We start from the raw sequence: 16,870 nt of genomic DNA, 5'->3' as shown, positions 1-16,870 counted from the left end.
AATTGAAAACAGACAATGCTCTTCACTAAGTAATATGCTAGAGTAAAGCAAAATGGTTGAGGGCTAGCCAAAGAATAGTTTGGTCATGACTATTTAGCTTGTTCTGCTTTAAAAAAACACTGACATTTTTTTGCTATTGAAAACACATGAGGCAATGCATCTTTTGAAGTCATTTTATTCTTCTGGCCTTTGAAGGATGAAATATTGCCTTGCTCCCCAAAATGAGTTTTCCATAGTAGACACTGCCCTTCTGGTCTAGACAAAATGTCACAAGCAATCAACTGAAATCCTATCAGCTATGATAAATATGGATAAGAGCATCTTCTAGAAAATCAGAGCTGTCAGAATGATGGTCCAATGACCAGGGGTAATTTTGTTAGAGAGGAACATACAGTTTTTTGTGAAGCTACTGTTGCTTGCTTTGTTTGTGGTCTTTATGTAAATAAATAAGTCAATACTCATTGACTATCCCTTATATAAGTAACTCATTGAGAATCTATTGGATTTTTTTTTTACTAACTATGGGCTATGGTATTTTGAGGTGCAGCTTAAACTAAATTATCTTAGATTGTTCAAAGAGGTTACATGATATTCCATTGGGTGGCTAGACCGAAATTTGCAATAGGGGACTAATTATTTGAGAAATGTAAATGCTTAGTCTCAAAAAGAGACTTAGGGAGATTAAATGGTCTAAGGTATAGAGTATATTTGGTGAAGAAGAAATTCAAAGCTTGTGTTCATTACAAATGATCCTAAAATGTCAGATTTCTAGGTAAGCTATAAATTTCTGTCTGTCCTCTAATCTCACAATTACAGGTTCACCAGAACTATTGAATAAATGGCCTAATCTCTATAAAACACTCAAAATACTGATGATGTTATTGAGAGTTCTAGTTGAGGAAAGTTAAAAGTCAGTAATAAATTAATACATTGAGAGTATTAATTGCCCCCAACAGTATTAGTTCATGAGAAATTAATTTCTCATCATATTTTTCAAAGTGACTTATAATAAATATTTTATTAGAATCCCCTTTACTCTCCCCCTTTGGTATAATTCCCTTCGGAACACATTCAGGGGTTTGAATGGGCATGCCCCATGCTTTGGGAGAACACAGCACTTAAAATCAAATGAGGAAACAGAGGAAGGCCCCGCACAGAGAGAACTGCTGGGAACTCATCCACCCCCGACTTTGCCTCCTTGGTCAGTTTGTCACTTTGTTTGCATGGGCGTGGGCAGGCATACCATCTGGCAACACAAACACCCGCTCCAGCAAAGCAGCATTTCACACCACGCTTCGTGTCTTTCTGATTTGCTCCGTCCATTGCGGAGGGCACGTAAGTGCTTGGGCTTTACCGAATAATGTGACAGTTACCTACTTACACACATCTGCAGCTCCTCCAGAACTTCTAACAATGTTATTGGGTTTTCCCCTCAAAGCAATACTTCTTTAACTTAGTTATAAAATAACTGATGGGTTGGAAATTTACGCTGTGTTTCTTTGACACTTTTGCAACAGGAAAACATGGTGGTCAGAGCACTCCGTTTGTAAATACTTGTCAGATATACACGTTAAGCATTTAGCAATGGGTAATGCTAAATTCTGAAGTAGCTCCTGCTCTTGTAAATTTTTGTTGTTGAAGTTGCACTGCTTGTATAATTGTTAATGTAAACAACATTTACATTGGAAATATTGGCATTATTAGAAATGTTTTCAGCAAGTGTTTGGAGGCATTAATGTAAATATGAACACATCATTACAGAATTGCTTCATGGGAGGGAAGCCTAAAAGGTAGGATTGATTTACAGAGTCAGTACTGTTTCTTGTCTTAAAGTGATAATTTGTCATTAGTTGAACCTCTACTATGTAGATAAAGTTGGCTGTATGTCTAGCAAGTGGATTAAAGAGGCTTATTTTCATTCTAACCTTTCTTAAGCATTGATATCTAAGCTATGGAGAAAAATCTGGGTGGAGAAATGAATAAGAGGGGCATAAAGGAATGGCAAGCTAAAGAAAGTAACAGGAAGATTATAATTCTGAACTTTGCCTTTACAATATAGATTTGAGCTTGAGCTTGTGAGACTGAGGTTAGCTTTTTTAGGTCTGTGTCCACAAGGAGGTGAGCTGCCGGCAGGAGTAAGGTGGTTCCTGGGCTGTGATGGGAGCAGCAGGTCCTCTCAATGGGGTAGTTAAATGAGAAGAGTTCGAACAATTTTTCTGCATCTACTGGAGAAATAAAACCCTTCATTACATGAATACTGCTTCACTATTACTAATCGATCACTATTCTACATAAAAGGCATTCAGCATACAGAGAAAGATGGACAACAATACAAATGGGAGTGTCCTTAAGGGACTTTCTGTTTATCTTCAAATGATTAAAAACCATTTCATTATCTATCTTTGATCTCCTCTTGGGTGATAAAATGTAATAAAATATTTTATTCTAACCTGAACTTCTTGGAGTCAAACCCCCCTTAAAGAAATAGAATATAATCTCTTTGTGACCCCATGAACCACAGCCCGCCAGGTTCCTCTGTTCATGGAATTCTCTAGGCAAGAATACTGGAGTGGATTGTCATTCCCTTCTCCGGGGATCTTCCCCACCCAGAGGTCGAACCTGGGCCTTCCCACTGCAGGCTGATTCTTTGCCGTCTGAGCCTGAGGGAAGCCCCATAGCTGTGTGTGAAGCCTTTGGCTCTGATATTGGTGGGTTTACAGCTTGACTTTAAAGGTTTCCCAAAAGAGGTTGTTTTTTTTTTTTCTGTTTTAAGAAATACATAAATACTTCTAAGGAGTGCAAAGAAGGACTTAGCTGATGTGTCTTTAAGCCTGCAGAGAGCCAGTCCCCTTGCCTCTGTCTCTGTTGCTCTGCTGGTCGGAGAGGCTGACGTGCTGCTCTGTGACCAGAAGACAGGGTGCGGGTCGCTGTGTTCGTTTCATGTTGCATGTCCACAGACGTACTTTCAGGATGAGACAGGACTGATCTCTGATTAATTTAATTATTTCATGTTAGGGAATAGATATTCTCCTTCCCTGTAGGTAGTTTTCTGCTTGGTTAACGCCTTGATGTCTCATTTGGTTTCCAGGACAGGCGCCTGAAATGGCAGGGCAGACGCTGTGTGCACCTAGTGTGAATTTAGTAACTCAGTCACGTCCGACTCTTTCTTGACATCATGGACTGTAGCCCACCAGACTCCTTTGTCCATGGAATTTTTCAGGCAAGAAGACTGGAGTGAGTTGCCATTCCCTTCTCCTGGGATCTTCCTGGCCTGACCCAGGGATCGAACCCCGGTCTCCTGCATTGCAGGGGCTCCTTCATCGCTGAGCCACTAGGGAAGCCCATGTAGACCACAGTGCGGAGCTCCTTCGTCGTGTCCAATTCTTGTGACTCTGTGCACTGTGGCCACCAGGCTCCTCCGTCCATGGGGTTCTCCTGACAAGAATACTGGCGTGGGTTGCCATTCCTTCTCTAGGGGATCTTCCCGACCCAGGGGTTGAACCCCAGTCTCTTGTCTCCTGCTGTGGCAGGCAGGCTCTTTACCACTGGTGCCACCTGAGAAGCCCATAGACCTAGACTTGGATTTAAATCCCGATTTAGCACTTGGAGGCTGTGTGACTTTTGACCAGTCACTTAACTTCTCTGGGCCTCAGTCTTCTCACCCGTAACATTTAGAGAAACCTTCCTTTATCCCTCACAGCTTGGAATGCTTATAACATGCCTGTTCAGTCCTCAGAAGGCAATAACCAAGAGCCCACCTGCCACAGTGCTAGGAAATCCAGCAGGCATGTCCCCCCACCCCCAGGACACCCCAGGGATCTCCCTTGAGGGAAGGAGTCTCGTCTGGCTTGGTCTCCGACAGACCAGGCCTTGTACATGCAGAAGAGAGCCGGCTGGGTGGAGGCCCTGGTTTCCACGGTGACCACGGGCTTCGGGACGGCTCCTTGTCTTGGAGGCAGCACTTGTTCTGACGGCGAACGTCTCCATCTCCAGGGTGACAGCCACGGGAGGCCCTGCCCTGCCGTATGCAGCCGTCCACTTCCCCCCAGGCTCCTGGGCCAGCACTCATGGAGAGGGTGACATGAAGATGCCGCCCCTAAGAGGGGCAGGGGGGAGGCGACTCAGGCGTTGGGGAGTCTGCTGAAGCTTTCTGGGCGGAGACAAGGGCTCTATGACTCGCGCTGGAGCTGGTTGTCCCTGACGCTTAGGCCTGGAGTCTGGGGGAAGAGGGGGAGGCAGGTCCTTTTGGCCAGGCTACTCCCACAGGTACTACGGCTTTTCTTTGAGATCTGGGCTCCATAGTCAGGGGTTCCAGGCTCTGGAGGGGCCGTCACACCTGCCAGGCCTGAACCTCACTGTTCAGCTGCCGTGATCCGCTCTGAGGTCACATCCATAGCCACTGGGACAGCTTCTGGCTGAAGATGGCTAGATCCAGCCTGGTCCAGCCTCTGCCAGCGCCAGGACGCAGAAGGGCCTTTCTCCCTTGCTCTCATGAGCAGCCCCTCCGTGGCAATACTTTTTTTTTCTTTTTCTGTGGCAATACTTTTTGTTTGATACTGATCAAGTTAGCAGCCCTGATGAGCAGACCTAATTACCTTATACTTGCATAACTGAGAGCTTCTTAAAGTACAAGAAGCATCTGTTTTAAGGTGGTTTGCTCTCTTTACCTATAATGACAACTTTTTAAAAATTTATTTTTAATTGAAGGATAATTGCTTTACAGTATTGTGTTGGTTTCTGCCAAACATCAACATGAATCAACCATAGGTCTACATATGTCCCCTCCCTCTTGGACATCCCTCCTACCTTCCTTCACATCCCACCCCTCTAGGTTGTCACAGAGCCCCTGTTTGAGTTCCCTGAGTCACAAAGTAGACCCCAGGCCATCTACTTTACATACGGTAATATATGTTTCTATGTCACTCTCTCCAAACATCTCACCCTCTCCTTCCTAACCCTGTCCTTCTGTGTCCATAAGTCTGTTCTCTATGTCTGTGAATGACAACTTTTTTGATGGAGAGACAAGGTTCCCCAGTTCAAGTGGGATCTGCCCAAGACAGGGAAGCCAGCTTCACAGAATTTTTGTGAAAATGAGAGTGAATAAGTTAAGAACCTAGCAGAATGCTTGACACACTTAGGCGATGAACCATACCAGTTTGCCCGGTACTGCAAGCGGTTTCTTGGAAGAGGGGGTAGACTGATGCTCAAACCTGCAAAGTCCCAGGAAAACTGGGATGAACTGCCACTTTAGCAATACACAGTGGCCGCTGTGAGTGGCCGTGGCTGTGGACTCTGTGCAGGGGTGGCTGTTGTCCTGACATCAACAATTACTTGATTTTATAACCTATAGCTGCATTAAACATCCCATCCTATCCATATCTGTTTTTCATTTTTAATGGAGTCATACCCTCTTCCTTTTAAAGCATACATTTAAAGCATAATTACACCAAAAACTGCCACTTTGAAGAGAGAATGGTTTCTTCACAAAATCACAGTATTGTCTTCCATGGAATTCATGTCCTGACCTTTTTTCATCCTAATTCATTGATGTTCATTGTAACTCCACAAAAGAGGGCTTTAGGCTGCACAAACTTTTATTAGAAAAGAGAATATACAGAAGGGAAATCACTGCCCAGAGAGTACTCATTTCTCCCTTATAGCAACCCTTTGTAGCAGGTGTTATTATTCCTATTTTAGAGATATGCAAACAGAGGTTCAGAGAAATTAAGAAACTTATCCAAGGTCACACAGCTAATGAGATTGAAGCTGGGGTTCAAATCCAGATGTCCACCTCTAAGCTGTTTCCCTTGCTCTTACCCCGGCACATGCTATGTATTTTCAACGTACAGACGACTACAACTAAGGACTTGAACCTTCTTCCCAACTGGAGATTTCTCCATAAGGCTAGATTTGGAGCAATTTATTTATTTTCTCTAACTTTCAGTTTCCTCACTTAGGAAATGATGATTGTAATTCCGACATTGTGGGGTTAAGAACTAAAACTATTATCTAGAATGTGGATTTATGGTGGATAATAAGTGTTCTCTCCTATTATTACCCTCTGTGAGGATGCGGATCTTAAGTACCAGTGGATTGACTTGTGTGGTCTTTTCTCAGCTTATTCCATGTGTTCAAGTTCTTCTCTGTACTCTCGTGAATAGTCAGAAAGACTCATGCTGTTTTCTCTCATCATCTGCTAGCAAGGGGTGTCGTTTGTGCTGAGAGTCTCATTGCAAGAACATTCCAGATGATGTCTGTATTCTCTGTTAGCTGAAAACTCCAAATAATATCCCCATGAGTTCCTAGAATAGATGTCCCTGGGCCTAAGACAACTCCAGATAGTTAATGAAGGATTCTCACTATTTATTTCCTATATAGTTCTGTGGTCAGATACTCTCCCACTGTCCTATACGTTTGAATGATGAAGCACTTTATTTTAAAAATATTTTATTGTACTTTTTATTCACCACCCCCCCTTTTTTTTGGCCACACCGTGTGGCCTGTGGGATCTTAGTTCCCTGAGCAGAGATGAAACCCATGCTCCCTGCATAGTGAGTGCAGAGTCGTAACCACTGGACCACCAGGGGAAGCCCCAGATGGTGCAACCGGGCATGGCTGGGCGCTCAGTTGTGTCCGACTCTGCGTCCTGCCAGGCTCCTCTGTCCATGGGATTTCCCAGGCAAGAATACAGGTGTGGGTTGTCATTTCTTCCTCCAGGGGATCTTCCCAGCCCAGGGATCAAACCCGCATCTCCTGCATTGCTGGTGGATTCTTTACCTGCTAAGCATCTAAAACACTTTAAACCTAACTTTTCCTGTAGTAAAATTCTCTCTTCTGTGGATTTATTTTGATAATTTTTCAATGAAAATTCTTTTTAAAGCAGATTATTTTCCTATGAAGGACTCCAAGAAACTTGAGTCAATCATCTATGCCATTTCTCTGAATGATTTGTACCAGGTCTGATGAGAAATAGTATCTTTAAAGACACTCCTTATTTCATCACTGCTTGGTGTTTCATTCACTGTAAACTAAACTACCTTTTTCTAGGAACAAGAGAATGTTTGTTTCTTACATGAAATAAAGTTCCATTTAAAATTCATATGTGTTGGGAGTCTACTGAGGGCTAGCTGCCATTCTAGGCAGGGGAGTCAGGATGCTCAAAGACGAATATATGTGGTCTCGTCCTCCACACCCTCACAGCGTGGTGAGAGTCACGGGTCCAACCTGAGCGGCAGGAGCAAATAGACGTTTGGCGTGTTTTAGCAAACATGTAAATTCACTGTCTATGAACCAGATGGCATTTATTGAGTTCATTGCAAGAGCTTGTTATTTTATAGATGGATTACCATTCAAGCTTATAGTCTTTATGTTTATTCCTCATATAATAGATAGTTTCTAATCTTAGATTTCTGGCTACATTACTGAAGGTAATGGCTTTCATACCTGGCTCATAAACTAGTTTTGTAGATATTTGGCATAGGAGCTGCCTCTTTTGCTAAACACACAGATGGCGTTACCATTTGTTGATTGAAATTACATTTTAAGATAATATGCATTTAGATCACTAGGTTTGGGCATATTTGCTTAAAAGCTTAGCTTATCGTTTTAGAGACGAGTCTTATGTGTTGGCAAATTGGCTCAGAAAGCAAAAGGAACAGCAAAAGATGAACGTTACTGTACAGTTGCTTTTTCTTTTTTTTTTGTTTCCCATATGTCACTTTTGATCTTCTCCTGGAAGAGACTGACTATTTATAATGCAATATGGAGATTACCAAGCATTTATACTTTCAAAATTACATTTTCCATGGTATACAGGAGTCAAAACTTGTTAAGAAGAAAGAAATCTTCCCTTTATATTGTCATTCTTTTTTTTTACTTTGTTTGATCAAAGCCATAGGTGTTTTCACCTTCACATCTATTGCACATAACCTTTCCTTCTGTCTCCAGGATGTAAGGAGAGAGATCTTTGGGAATGTCCATCCAGTAAACAGTGTTTGAAGCACACAGTCATCTGTGATGGGTTTCCAGACTGCCCTGATAACATGGATGAAAAAAACTGCTGTAAGTACTTATTGGGCATTTGCCAATGTGGCATTTTATTTTAAACATTAATTACCCCTCACTTTGGATAAGTGAGAAGTTTGGAAATACATGTCAAAAGCTTTTTGTATTTTCATACTTTTTGACTAAACTTCACTTGGAAAAATATATGCCAAATACAATCAAACGTGTAAAATATATGCATGATGATATTGGTCTAGAAGCATCCTTAAGGAGAACCAATAAGAAAAGATGGTGTCTCTTCCAGGCCACTTCTCTTCCAGGCTAGGACGCAAAGCCTTAGATGGCAGGGTTTGGTCAGGAACCACCTTGTAAAGTACAACCTACAAAACCACAAGCTGAGCCCCTGATTTTAGACGCCGTTTGCCCCTGGGCTCATAACTGTGCTCAGAAAAATACAATTGTATGAAAAAATGCCATGTCTTATTTAAACGACTTAGGATTCTTTCCCTGGACAGGGGCTGGTGTGGAGGCCTGAATAAAAATCAGATTCCCTTAAGAAAGAAGAAAGAAAAGTAATAGATGTTAGATAGGCAATTAAGGAGTTTGGCTATAGTTTTTAAAAACCCAAGAGAAGATTAGTGTGTGACTCTGAGAGTCACTTAATACTAGAGATTAAAAAAAAATAAAACTAGCCATAAATGTGGACAGCGCTGGTCTCATCCTAGACTGTCTTCAGTCTGCTCATGCCCAGGGCTCAGCTCAAGCCCCTTCAGATTTTAGCTCTGTGCTCTCATCTTGGGATTTCTGCTGCTCTGGGTACCACTTTTTAGAACTAGAGAATTTAGTCACTTGGAGACAGTAGTGCTGTTTAAATGCTCGCTATTTGTGTGGCTGGACATCTCAGAAATGGGATCGCACCAGCTCTGCCCCTCTGTACTGACTCTCACTGGAAGGCCTCTGCAGCCGCATCTTTTCCCCTTTGATGCGCCTGTTGGCAAACTGTGAGGTGCCTGTTAGTGAAAATCCCATCCATTCCTAAAATGTTTGTCTCCTCCTTCTTGTTCCCCTGCCAGCATTTTGCCAAGCTGATGAGCTAGAATGTGCAAACCACGAGTGTGTGTCACGTGACCGGTGGTGTGACGGCAAAGCCGACTGCATAGACAGTTCCGATGAGTGGGACTGCGGTGAGCTGCTTGTTTCTGCCATCTGCTCCGACGCCTGGCAGCCATTTAAGTTAAATGAACCCTAACTGGTTTTACGGATCTTACTAACCAAGTTCATCTATTCTACTTTACTACCGTAAAAGCAGTCAGTGGTGATTTGTACATGCTATTTCCAACTCAAAGAACACTTCCCCCCAGGTTACTTCTCTATTGTCTGTCTTACATATGAAAATATTTGGGTTCAAATTTTTCTGATCATATAACTTTCCATATGAATATAGTTTTAAACTCTCTCATCGCACAACTTTAACATTTATCAACAGTTGGTCATTCTTATATCACTGACACTACCTGGAATAAGATATTAACGAGGCCTTTCTCTCTGCCCAATATTCTTGCTCCAAATCCGGATGAGATTTCTGTCCATCTACTCCCTTCCATGCCCGGGACTTAAAGGTATCTCCCACTGGTGTCCCAATGTTGCAGTTTATAATCTTGAGTTTGGTTCATTCTGTCATCCTACACTTATCCCTCTTTGCATTCCCTTGGCCCTTACTTTGGCATCATCTGGCCAAATCATAATTACAAAATGTATTGTCATTAACTGTGCAATGTTTACACAAATGATCTGTGGTGTATGAAGTACAGAGGATTTTCTTTTATAAAAGAAGAATTATCCCATATTCCACATTAATCCAAAATTAACATCACTCACACATTTACATTCTCAAAGACCTTCTTAAAAGGAAACAATTTGAATGAAGTTACAACTAGCTCCTTCTAATTATGCAAATCGTTGGATAAACTCACAGGAAGGGGACTGCCTCTGGCCATCTTCTAACTCATAATGAAAAGTTGAGAATTGCCTGACCATTTCACTAAGAGTCTCTAGTTCTTGAAGGGCAGAGAACACATCTAACTCATTTCCTAGTCCTTTGCCACATGGTGATCATATGGTTTGCAGAGCAGAAGAATTCACCAGATAGTTTTTAGCTAAAAGAAATAGAAATGAATGTCTGCAAGTAAAATAAAGGCATGTTGTCATGTGGTTTCATGAGAAGTGATGTTTTGAATTAGAGTTCCCCTCCTTTTTTTCCCACTCAGTGACCCTCTCTGCAAACGTGAACTCCTCCTCCTTCCTGACGGCTTACAGATCTGCCGTGGAACACCACGTGTGTGCGGATGGCTGGCAGGAGACCCTGAGTCAGCTGGCCTGCAAGCAGATGGGTTTAGGGTAAGGCCAGTAGTTTGTAGCCCTGATGAATTTCTCAGAGGGCTTCGTGGAACCTGGCAATAATATCTTCCTTATGAATTCAGGGTGAGTTAGTGCTCTCACACCCAGAAAGCGCAGGAAATGGGTCAGGTGAGAGGACTGTTTTTATTACAGGCACCTGTCTGAAGAGTGGGGTGAAAACCTACTTTAACAAAGCCTCTAAAAGTAAATGAAGTCATTGTATTTTAAGGACTTCTGAAATGAAATTGCTTTTGCTATTTATAAAAGAATTAAGATGGTTTCTTCCGAGGAGTCTGATGGGGAAATCTTGCAGTTTTCTCCCTAAGAGGTTATTGAAAATGCCTTTTTATGCAACACACATTTTTCAATAAGTTGAGAAATAGAACTTGAAGTCGCTGGTATTTCAATTTACCCTATGTATTGCAGAAAATATAAATCAGGAAAGAGTTCACCATTTTTGCTTCTTAGAATGAAAAGACAGTCACTCTTGCTTCGATACACACACACTGAAATCAATACTTTGAAAGTTGGATTCTTGGTATGTAAGTCTTTCTTTTTGGTTCTATTGGGATTGGAAAACAATAATTGAAAGGTCTTAGAATATATGTGTGAGTGTGTGTGTGTTTATACAATTAAACATATAAACACACTTTTTTTTTCTTTTACTGATGGTGTATGTGAGGTTTGGGGAAAATATAGAAATAATAGAAATAAAAAGATAAAGGAGTTATAAAATTCTAGAGTAAAAGACCGAGTTAATGTCATTTCCCTGTATTCCACTGAGCAAACTTGAAATATTTTACAATAATGAGCCATCCAATTATGGGGTAGCAACCTGCAGCACATTCTTGTTACCCCAGTTTGAAGAATTATGTAAATACCAGCATCTTAAGCCCATTTTTCCTATGTGAAGTCCCACATCTTTGGGAAATTGAGTAACTGTTGTAATAAGAGAGCTTTAAACTTTGCCAGAGTGGAAAAATTATATTTGTCAAGATCCATTAAACTATATTTCATTTTCACAACTTCCTCATTGTGTCTAAATGAGAGGAGTTGTGATTGTGATCAGAGATAAATTAAATGCCTTTTGGAAGAGCTTTACTTTCCTCTCGCCAGACACAAGGTAATTTCTTAATACGGAAACCTGATTACATAATGACACAACTCCACTGAGAGTTCGAAGGGAAAGTTGGAACTACAAAGATTTTATAACCAGAAAATTCTTTTGACAAGCCAGTGTGTTTTCTTGTAAACAGAAGGAATCAGGTTTAAAATATTCTGCTTTATATTTCTCCTAATTTGGGGGATATTGAATTTAAATTTTTTACTGTGGTAAAACACATGTCATAAAACTCACCATTTTAGCCACTTTAAAGTGTACAATTCAGTGGCATTTAGTATATTCATAATGTTGTGGAACCTCATCATTATCTTAGTTCTTTCACTAAGCATAATGTTTTCATGCACCCATGTGTCAGTGCTTGCTTTCTGTTTATGGCTGAATAACATTCCATTGTGTGGATACACCATATTTTAAAAATTGCTTTATCTAGTTGTATTTCTGGTTGTGCTGAGTCTTTGTTGCTGCATGGACTTTCTCTGGCTGTGGCAGGTGGGGGCTACTCTTCAGCTGCTGTGCGCAGGCTTCTCGTTGCAGCGCTTCTCTCGTTGCAGAGTCTGGGCTCCAGAGCGCTCGGCGTCAGTGGTTGCAGCACGTGGGCCCACTGTCTGCAGCTCCGCGGCCTGAGCACAGGCTCAGTAGCTGTGATGCATGGGCTTATGTGCTCCACAGCACGTGGGCTCATCCTGGACCAGGGATAGAACCAGTGTCTCTTGCACTGACAGGCAGATTCTTTACCACTGAGCCACCAGTGAAGCCCCTTATTTTAAATCTCTTGATCCATTGATGAAGTATTCATTTTAGTGGTTCCTGCTTTTGGCTGTTGTGTATATATAAGAGTTTTAAAAATCTCTTTACTCCATTGTTTCATTTCTTTAACATAGTGGAAAAATTTTTGCAATATCTTGGATATTTAAAACCTAGATAGACATTTGGATTTTTTAAAAGATAACTGTATTTCGTAGGAGGGCTAGGGAAATTTGAGAGAGAGCAGTATGGTTGAAAAAATATAATTGTTATTTGCCTGAGTTAATGGGTAAGAAGTGATTCATCTTCCAAGGAAGTGAGTACAAAAGGTAATATTAGGTTTCTTTTTTAATATACTTTTGGATTGCCTTTGAATTTACTCTTCAGTTTACATGGGTGGCTCATGAATTGACAGATACCTGGAAAGTCAGGCTGGGGCAGGAATAAAGATCGTTGGCAAGACAAGGCCAAATTCTTACCATGGGACTAGGATACTTAGGAAGCTGTGGTTACCTCTATGCTTGGAGACCAGTTGCTGTGCTGCAGACTCACGGTTCTGCCACTGGTATTTCAAATTAACACTTAAGTAATTCTGCATCTTTGAGTCTTTCCCTCCAGATTCAGAGTCCCTACTACTAAGGTCTCTTTTGCCATGACTAGTCACTGACCTGTACTCCAGCTGTCAGAGGGAGGAGAGAGGAAAGAGCTGCCCTCCTTTAGCTTCTGGGGTGGAGTATCCACTCCATGGACCTGCTTTGGTACTGCTGAACAGACTCTGCATCCAAAATTTGAAGTGTAAAAAACAATCCCAATTAATTCTATTCCGTATCTTTCTCCTATTGTTTTTTGAGCATCTGCTTATGGACCTTGCACAGGAGTAGGCATTGTGTGGAGGATGCAAAGGTGAATAACATCAAAGAGCTTGTAACATAATGGGGAAGACATATCAGTAAACAGCCAGTTTTTAAAAGGAAAATCTTTTTGTCATCTGAGAAAGCTTCACTTATAGCTTGGCATTCCTATTAAAATTGTATAAGAAAAATATTCAACTCTAATATTACCTTGATAATATAATATAGATTCATTAAATCATTCACTCATTCAGTAAACATTTATAGAGAAAAGCACTGTAGTATAGTATCCAAAACAAACATACCTTAAATCCAAATAGGTCATTCATCTACTTGAGGGGGTATATTTTGGAGCTAGTTTGTTAAAAATGCAGATCTATACCAGTGACATGGTTTGTAGGGATTCTATTGAAATGCTTTCATGATAGAAGCAGTTGATTAAAAACACCTGCACTTAGAGTTTTTTCAGACCAAGATTATGCTTTCCATGTCTAACAGCAGAAATGCTGGACTCTCAACTAAGTGCTTGTCCAAATGAGAGGACTCAGAATTCTCTTCTGAAGCTGAAAGACATTTTACCTCCATCTGTAGGTATCTCTGGAGTTCACCCCAGCTGGAAGTACGATGGCTCTTTGATTGGATAAGGGTATATATCAAGCCCCTAAATTCTCATGACAGTATATTGACTTTGCTACCTGCGTATCCAGTATCAAAAACATATGGACATTTATTTAATCAGCAATACAAGTCAGAATTTAGACTGCCTCCTAATGCTTGCCAAATGTTCAGTTGAGACATCTGGTATTTGGGGAAGTTTGTCTAAGGAAATGTGATTCTTTGTGTCTTTTGGCCTCATCAGCTTATCTTTATAAAAGTTAGATCATCTGGAAATAGGCTATACTATTTTGGCAAAAATTCCTTTATAGAGTTAGTTGCAATTTGATTTTATGCCCTAATCCTTTAGAGTTGGTCAGTAGAGGACATCCTTCCAAAGAATGTTTCTGTGTCTTAGGCAAAACCGCAAAGACAGCATCTATTGTATTACCTAATAGCCCCTGATATAAGATTTACATCATAATTTTTCCTAACATGTATTCCCAGGACAAAGTTTCTAACTTCAGAATTCATTTGTCATGTATGAACTATTTAATCCAGGATGGTTTCCTTATTGATTGACTTCCAGGAACCTCAAAGACTGATCCAGTCATCTGTAGTAATAAATCTAGCCCAGGATGCTGGTCCTGTACATGTAAACTATGGAAAGGAAGCTCAAAGCCTTGTAGTTTTTTTTTTAATTAAGATATAATTTAGATACCATAAAATTCACAGTTTAAGTGTACAATTCTGTTGTTTTTAATATATTCACAAGGTTATTGTAACCATCGTCATCAATTACAGAGTATTTTCATCAAAATTGAAAACCCATTTTCAATAGCAGTCATTCCCCATTTCTTATTCTCCTCAGCCCTTGAAAAATACTGATGTACTTTCTGTCTCTATGGACTTGCCTATTGTATACATTTCACATATAGAATCGTGCAATACATGCTTTTTTGTCTAGCTTCTTCAACACAGTATAATGCTCTTTAGATTCATCCATGTTGTATCAGTTCGTCAATCCTGTTTATGGCTGAATAGTAGTCTATTGAGTAGATAGAACCACCTTTTGATTATCCGTTCATCAATTGATGGCCATTTTGGTTGTTTCTACTTTTTGTCTCTTATGAATCATGTTACCATGAACATTTATGTATAAGTTTTTGTGTGAACATATGTTTTCAATTCCCTTGGGTATATATCTTAAGACTAGAATTTTTGGGTCAAGTGGTAACACTATGTGTAATTTTTTAATAACTACAAAACTGTTTTCCAAAGGGGCCACACCATCTTATACTCCACCAGCAATGCAGATGAGTTCAAATTTCTCCATCTCCTCACCAACACTTGTTCTTATTTTTATTGTGAGTATTCAGTGTACTCAAAAATGATATTGTTCATTTTTTGATCTGGGTGGCCAAGAGAGGAAATGTATAGAGAGAAGATAAGAAGACCAAGAGCTGAGCCCTCACATTAAGGGATCAGAGAAGAGAAGTAGCAAGCTAAGTGAGATGAAAAATAATTACCAGTGGCGTAGGAGTATGTTGTATCCTGAAAACTGAGTGAGGAAAGTCTACAAAGGAAGACGTGATGGTCAGTTCTATCAAATGCTGTTCAGAAGTAAAATAAGGATGAAAATTACTATTAGGCAGCAACATGCATGTCATTGACATGAGCAGTTTCAATAGAGCACGGGACCAACAGCCTGAGAGGTAGTATGATAAGAAAAGAGAAACAAAAGACAAAAGTATAGAACTTTTTTGAGCAATTTTGCCAAAAAGAGAAGCAAAGAAACATGGGCAGTGCCTGGTGAGGGAAATAGCATTAGTTCTTTGGTCCCTCCATTTCCCTGAAAGATTTAATTATTCCATGACTGAATTTCTATTAAAGGCCTACCTGCTATAGTACAAACATCATGTTCAGTTGCTATAGACTGAATGTTTATATCCACTCTAAATTCATAAGTGAAATCCTAACCCTAATGTGATGGTGATAAAAGGTGGGGCTTTGGGAGGTGATTAGTACACGAGGGTGAAGGCTTCAAGAATGGAATTAGTGCCCTTGTATAAGAGATCAGAGAGAGTTCCCTCCAGCCTTCCATCATGTGATGACACAACAAGATGGCCATCTATGATTGAGGAAATGGGCCTTCAGTTCAGTTCAGTTCAGTTCAGTCGCTCAGTCGTGTCTGACTCTTTGCAACCCCATGGATTTCAGCATGCCGGGCTTCCCTGTCCTTCACTATCTTCCCGAGTTTGCTCAAACTCATGTCCATCGAGTCAGTGATGCCATCCAACCACCTCGTCCTTTGTTGTCCCCTTCTCCTCCTGCCCTCAATCTTTTAAGCATCAGGGTCTTTTCAAATGAGTCAGTTCTTCACATCAGGTGGCCAAAGTATTGGAGTTTCAGCTTTAGCATCAGTCCTTCCAATGAATATTCAGGACTGGTTTCCTTTAGGATTTACTGACTTGATCTCCTTGCAGTCCAAGGGACTCTTGAGAGACAGAAATAAATTATTTTCTGTCAAAAGTCCTCTTTCTTTCCATATTTTTTTAACCAAATAAGTTTATTTTCCTCAACTGGTAGGCCTGCTATAAGCTAGATCTCCTTTTTCTCTTCAAATTCATATCCTTTTATATTCTCCTTCTCTTTCCAGACTGGCTGGTCTTTTATCTGTGCTTCATAGGCACATTCCTTCCTGCTGCTGCCTCTGGGCCCACAGGTGATTGTTTTTATGTTTCCTATCCAAATTCTTCAGGGCCTTGCTCAAGCCTCATGACTTCTATGAAGCCTTTCTCATTTCCTTGACTTCTTTTGTCCCTCAATGTCCTGTGGTCACTTAAAAATCATTACAACATGATGGCTCTCTTAATTCCACAATGATGTATATCATTCGCATGTATTTTTTGATTCATTTATTTCCCAGAATAGGTTACACAGAATAATAATGACCAACCTTATTATATGCCAGGCTGTTCTGAGTACTTGATATGTATAATCTCAATTTATCTACATTATTATAAGACAAGTAGTATTGTTACTTTTACTGTACATAATGAAGAAACTGATGGTTAGAAAAGTCAAGGAACTTGCTAGGTTGCAGAAAAATACAGAGCTAGGATGTAAATCCAACTAAGGGCAAAAGACCTCTTCG

The 16,870-nt window shown here is 40.5% G+C and overlaps 1 protein-coding gene across 7 annotated transcripts in view; it reads left to right on the top strand.

Moving 5' to 3' along the window:
• CORIN (corin, serine peptidase) overlaps positions 1–16,870 on the top strand; it is a 263,611-nt gene that overhangs the window by 204,232 nt on the left and 42,509 nt on the right. For all 7 annotated transcript variants that reach the window (XM_043870982.1, XM_043870984.1, XM_043870981.1 and 4 more), the window contains 3 exons: positions 7,948–8,061; positions 9,078–9,188; positions 10,272–10,401. In XM_043870982.1, coding sequence (XP_043726917.1) covers positions 7,948–8,061; positions 9,078–9,188; positions 10,272–10,401 — 355 coding nt within the window. The remainder of the gene's footprint in view (positions 1–7,947; positions 8,062–9,077; positions 9,189–10,271; positions 10,402–16,870) is intronic.

This window comes from Cervus elaphus, chromosome 17 (assembly GCF_910594005.1).
Source record: "Cervus elaphus chromosome 17, mCerEla1.1, whole genome shotgun sequence".
Taxonomy (NCBI): domain Eukaryota; kingdom Metazoa; phylum Chordata; class Mammalia; order Artiodactyla; family Cervidae; genus Cervus; species Cervus elaphus.
The sequence above is the reverse complement of the archived record's forward strand: the minus strand, read 5'-3'. Positions and strand labels throughout refer to the sequence as shown.